Source organism: Haemaphysalis longicornis, unplaced genomic scaffold (assembly GCF_048455015.1).
Source record: "Haemaphysalis longicornis isolate Haplotype H1 unplaced genomic scaffold, Haemaphysalis longicornis Haplotype H1 scaffold_1, whole genome shotgun sequence".
Classification (NCBI taxonomy): domain Eukaryota; kingdom Metazoa; phylum Arthropoda; class Arachnida; order Ixodida; family Ixodidae; genus Haemaphysalis; species Haemaphysalis longicornis.
In genome coordinates this window covers 392,417,223-392,423,222 of record NW_027526203.1, presented here as the reverse complement: position 1 = coordinate 392,423,222, position 6,000 = coordinate 392,417,223, and the positions used below count along the sequence as shown (strand labels likewise).

Here is a 6,000-nt window from a genome sequence, read left to right as displayed (position 1 = left end):
ATGCGGCTTCAAGGTTCTTTGTCAAGGTACATACGCCTTCATACTGTTTCGTCCATCTTGACGCCGGAATTCACCAAGAAATTTTGATACACCGTAGAGGTGCTACAACCGAAGATAGCGTCCCATAAGAACTTCCATAGTTGCATTGTGAGTAGGGATGGACCCGGAGCAACCTGATCCTGTGCAAGGGGGCGGACGGTGCAGACACCTCAGAGCATGGCCAGTAAAGGGGACAGGCGGGTGGAACTTGATGTAGGCTTAGCTGAGCCAGTTCAAAAAGCGCTTGGAGGGTGGCGATCCCTTCCCCCCCCCCCACCCCCCTCCCGATGCGCCACTTTTATGAGGGAGGAAATGGGAATCTGGTTGCCGCAGGTGGTTCCAGCACGTGGCAACCTACGCGCTAGAAGCATACGGACAACGCGAAAGCCCGTACATGATATTTTAATTTGACGCAGGATCTCAATGAATATACTTAATGTAGTGTGCTTTGCTAGTTAAAAATGTCCTCATAGGATTAACTCAAAAACGCAAAGTGAAATGTGCTTAACTTTAAGTAAAAGTATACCAATTATAAAGTATGTTTCTTTGACCAACATTTGATGAAACCGTATGTGTTGAGCAGTAGAGAGCTGGAACTAAGTAACGAAGTACTGTCGGAGTTTTGAAATTTACAAGCTTTTGTTTTGGCAAACTCTCGTTAAGGCTCGTGCGCGCGTGGTCCACATAGTTTCGCTCGAGACACTTTGGCATCACAAACAGCAGGGCCACGACAAAACAAGATGACGTCTCGCCACGAAGTTCCTGCCTGCCAGGGCAGATGGCGTTGTCGGTGGCACGCCGTACAAAATAGGGTCGCCGGCAAGCGGAGTCAGATGGGAGTGTCGACGTGTTCGCAGAGCAGACTCTGACGCCTGAGAAACTCCTCTTGCAGGCCAATCTTGGTGAAGTTGTTCTTGATGGGGTGCGGCGAGCCCTTCTGCGTTCGGTTGGACAGCTCGGTGGTGTGGCGCGAGGTGCTGCTGTTGTCCTTGTTGCGCAGCAGGCGGTTGGTGGGAGTCGTGTGCCAGGACGAGGTGTACTTGAGCATGCGGCGCGTGCAGACGCCACGGGTCGACAGCAGCGCGGACAGGTCGCGCCGGTACTGCTTGGTCAGGATGGCGTACAGGAACGGGTTGGCGCAAGAATTGAGGGGGTAGAAGAACACCAGCAGGATTTTCGACTTGGGCACGTCGATCAGCGGATAGCCGGCTACTGCCGTGAGACCGAAGAATGCGATGGGCGCCCAGCAGGCGAAGTCGGTGAACACGAGCATGGCCATGCGCTTGGCCACCGACGTGTCCTTGTTGCCGCAGTGCGACCGGGGTCGCTGGCCGGAGATGGCCAAGTACATCTTTGCGTAGCAGGCGCATATGAGGATGAAGGCGAGCCCGTTCACGGACAGCAGGCTGAGCAGGTAGAGGAGGTCGGGGATCATGCTGTTCTCCATGGGAAGGCAGATGGACGTCTTGCTGTAGCTGCTGATGCCCATCAGCGGCAGCGAGGCCGCCAGCAGCGCGTACAGCCAGCCACACACCATGATCCGGGCAGCGCTGCGAAGCCGCAGCCGCCGGTTCAAGTGCACGGCGTACGTGATGGCGTACCAGCGCTCCAGTGTGATCACCGTCAGCGTGTAGATGGACAGCTCGGACGCGAAGACAGTGAGAAAGCCGGCCACCTTGCATCCCGCACCTGCAGAAAGCGACACGGCACTATGAATTTCACGTGCTCATCGGGGTTTCGCATCGCGGACAACTGAAAAGCAGGCTAATTATTGGCGCAGACGTATGGAGCTTGCAGCAGTATTCATTCATTATCTCAATTCGTCTATGTAGCCGAGGTAATTCTTTCGTACGTAAATGATAGTGTTGTTAAGATATCTTCGCTGCAGGCTCACTGATGTGTTCTGAAGCATTCCGCTGCGATCTTGCAGAATGAATTACTCCATGTTCCGAACGAAACCGTATAACCTTTTTGCCATCTTCTCATTAAGCGGTACTTGAGAAATGACATTGTCTGATGTCTGTATCAGAGCCTGACGCCGGAGACAAGACGAAGAAATACTTTACCAACTCTTAGTCGGCCGCGGGTGGACGCTTGTCAATCCGCGCATGGCCTTCACCAAGTGTGCCCGTGGATTTTTCGGTCTTCAGAACTTTCGATATTATTGCGCAAGCAATAAATAGATGGGGCATGTCGGCATTTCCGTGTCGATACGCGTCGTTTTGTAACAGAGCGAGTGATAGCACAGTACGAAAATGGAGTGACGAGACCACGTCCTCGAGAGCGAGAGGGTGGCGTTGCCAAGGAGACTTCAGTCAATGCGCGTCTCTTGTTGATCTTTCATGCCCTTCTCCATCTGCTAGCCTTCCCGCGGGCTCCTGACTTGGACAGCCCCCGCCGAATGCCGCAGGTTCACGGAAAGGTGCGATGTGCACATAAACCTAGCGGGGCGTCCGCCGGCGCGCACCACACCGTCGATGAGTGGCTGAACTAGGAGTCCCTACTGTCCCCATTGGAAACTGCATGGCGCGACAGGCAATGCTATAAGGCAGTGTTGCTCGTAATAACGCGAGGTCGAGGTGGCTGCGGTGGCGTTCGGGCATGTGTTTACTCGGCTCGTATCCGTTTGTCAGCGCAGGGGCGAGATGCTCACGCATTCTTAAAATAATGACACGTAGGATCAATCTTCGATGCTTTTCTGCAGGTGCGAAGCTTGTGCTGTAGAAAATTACGCACATAATTACGTGAAATAACCTGAAATTTCCTAGAGTTACGCTCATTCTCCGGTTGCGAAGGATGGGGCATGATAATGGCCATGATAATGCCTGCGTACGTGTGCGTGCGCGTGTGTTTATGACGTATCGAGCACATTTGAAATTTTTGTAATTACGCGCATCCCTCGGTTAGTCAGTAGGGGGTCATGATGATGACAATGATGATGACAATGACGATGAGTGCGTGTGTGTGCGTGTGCGTTGAACTTATTGCACTAACTGCAGCTGTTACAATGTATTGGAGCGCAGTTGTGATAGAAGGCCCGAAATCCGGCCTGCCAGACCATTGAAACCGGGATTTGTTGGCGGAATGCTTCGCTTAAAATAGACAAGAAATCAGCTCTCGCCTTGTTGGCCAAGCTGGCGTCATGTCCAGTCTGGGCTTTTATTCGACGGCTAACCATGACGTCAGGCTTCACACAGTTGCTCGATCAACCGCTGCCATGATCTTCCTTCATACGCCTCACAGGCGGCTTAGTTTCGGGTTGAGTGGTAGCAGCAGTTCGACACGGCACCCGCGGCCGCAATTGCCTCCATTTGTTTTTGTTTCTCAGGGGTAATAATCATGACGAGGGTTGAGCGCTCGCTGATTTGACCACGAAAAGAAGCGGAGCAGAGAAAGTAGAGGACCGCACTCTTTCAAACGCTTCCGCGGAGAAACAAACATAAGGGGAACTAAGATAAAACAGACTGCTGGCTTCAAGCCTCACACATCCGCACAGTGATCGTGTTCAGTTAAGAAAGATTCGGTATTTTCATTTTGCCCGTAGTATAACGCAGAATAAGGTTGATTAAGGTAGATAAAAATGGATAAGGTGAATTGAAGTAGTTTAAGAAGGCGTGAGGTGGATAAAGGGCGGTAAAATTTCGTGGCTGTTGTGTCTGACTGTGGATGTTATATAAAGGTACCCGCCCAATATTACGCGAGCCTTTCGCAATCAAAGCACATAAACAGACTCAAGTGTTCCGAGAAAGTTTTTCTCGCAGGAATGTCAACAGCTCGTTTTGCAGGGCACGGACAGCCAAAAACACACTTTCCCGTATATAGCTTCCTCCCTACGGGAGAAAGCTCTATATACAGGAACTCTAGGTGAAAAGGGAGAGCCTCGCAGAAAAGGGAGACTAGGGTGGAGCGTCACGTGACAATTTTTAAGCCCAGTAATTAGACATGAACAGGAGAACCCCAGAAAACTCGATCCCCTATTTACGTGAAAGGCAAGTGGTAGGTCTTTCCGCCTCGAGCGGTCGCCTGCCCGTGCTGCGTGGGGGGGGCGTCTGGTACGGGCGCTGCGTGGCCTGTGAACCCGATACGCGCAGCCGATTAGGCGGACGAAGCGGAGGGATGGAGCGGTCCAAGTTACTCACCGTGCCTGGGCCGTGAAGTGTGCGCCGCGGGGAGGAAATCGAGATGACGGATGGCGTCCGGGCCTTACGCTTAATGGGTGAGCAGATAAATACGTCGCACAACAGCTGTGACAAGTGCGTTAATCCCAGATTTACAGCGTAACACCGTGCTCAGAGAAAGCTCACGTGACGTAGAGTCGTCCACACGCTTAGCTGGAACAGCAGATTCCAGCTTAGCGTAGTATATCTTGAAAATTCTCACAAAAAATCTGTTCATAAGGAAGGTGGAGGATTTAGGTAGCCTGTTGAACTTGAATGCAATCAGCAGTTGTGACTGAATTGCGTTACGCCAAGGCGGGAAGAAGACAAGCAGGAAGTAACGCTTTAATGTATTGCGTTAAAAAGTACTAGGCTCCGTATAGTCATCGCATGCAATAGCTCATCCAGGATTCTTTGAGGGCAGGTTCTGCGGGCACTTTTGTTCCTGTTCGGCAGTTGCCCTGGCTCACGGATTCGTGTAGCGCAGCTGTTGGACAATCGTTTGGACTTTGGTGACTGAATTTCTGACTGCCATTGAATGTTGCTGATATTCTTCGTTTAGTGCGCAGCACTTTTGCGCCCGCTACTCTAGTTTGACGGTGGCGTTGTGCTCGTTTCCGGGCGAACGAAGGGAACACCGAATACAGAAAGAAAACGGAAACGGAAAGTGTGGCGAAATTGTTTGGGGAGGGCGGTTTGCCGAGGCGGTGCGAGACGATCTTCTGAAAGTGTGAGGGGGAGGGCAGCATGCCGAACCCAAGCCCGAAACGTGTGTGAAAACCGCCCTCGGCGTCTAGTGGCGCCCGAGAAAGAAAACGCAAAACCAGGCATCCATGAAAGCAAGCGTCTTGTTCTTTCAAGTTCACAAAACGCACAGGAGCCCAGGACGCGCTGCGTGCTGCACGTTCATCGGTCCTTCGGGTCATTCGTCGTCCTCCTCGTTGCGTGGCTCATCCGAACCACGTGACATTTGCGGGGGAGGGCCAAACACGATTTACAACAGCATGCACGACGGCGGTGACGCGCTGCGAGATAACGGCGGAGTAACGCGCGCGCCGCCGTGCGTTCGTTGATCACGCGATCACTTCCCGAGACACAGCAGCTATGCGCCTTGACCGAGAAGGCTCCAGTTGACGCTGCAAACAAATTTGGCATTATGGAGTATCGTAATCGTCAGCCATTTTTTTTTTGTTTCTGTTCTACTCTCGCGGACTAAAGCCAGTAGGATATTGTTTCAGCAGTCAAGTTAATTCGTCTATTGCCTGGCCACCAAGAATACGCTACGCGTTAAAAGCGATGCTCTGTAGTGTGCTGCAAATATCACTGACGAACACTAAAGATAGTTTTGAAATGTACGCTTTCTGCGTGTGGTAGAAATACTTTGTCAAGAACTATGAGAACAAGGGGATCATGCTACCGACATTTAGAGATGAATAATTTGCCCACGTACAACTTCATTCCACGTGTAGGTATATAAATGTCCGAGGGAACAATTATTCAAAAATTAGCCTGCATACGTAACCATATCTTGGCGCCCTGAAATCATTACATTATGACAGCCATGCGATACATACCACCGAATGAGCCTACTGATGCTGTTACCACCCGGAACAAACTTAGGTAGAAAATCGGCGTAGCAATTCCACCACCTTTTCCCTACAGATACGAGTGTCTAAAAACGGGACAATCAACGCATGCACTACAAGACGTAGCCGAATGAAGATGCTAATTTAGACCACCTGGGGTCCTTCAACTCGTGCTTCACCCCCTGCTAAAAAACAGCCTCAGAGGGTCCGACCCGGGA

The 6,000-nt window shown here is 51.4% G+C and overlaps 1 protein-coding gene across 3 annotated transcripts in view; it reads right to left on the bottom strand.

The window, feature by feature from the left end:
• Positions 1-336: 336 nt before the first annotated feature.
• Lgr1 (Leucine-rich repeat-containing G protein-coupled receptor 1) overlaps positions 337-6,000 on the bottom strand; it is a 328,535-nt gene continuing 322,871 nt past the window's right edge. For all 3 annotated transcript variants that reach the window (XM_077686639.1, XM_077686642.1, XM_077686641.1), the window contains one exon: positions 337-1,728. In XM_077686639.1, the coding sequence (XP_077542765.1) occupies positions 869-1,728 (860 nt within the window). In that variant the 3' untranslated portion in view covers positions 337-868. The remainder of the gene's footprint in view (positions 1,729-6,000) is intronic.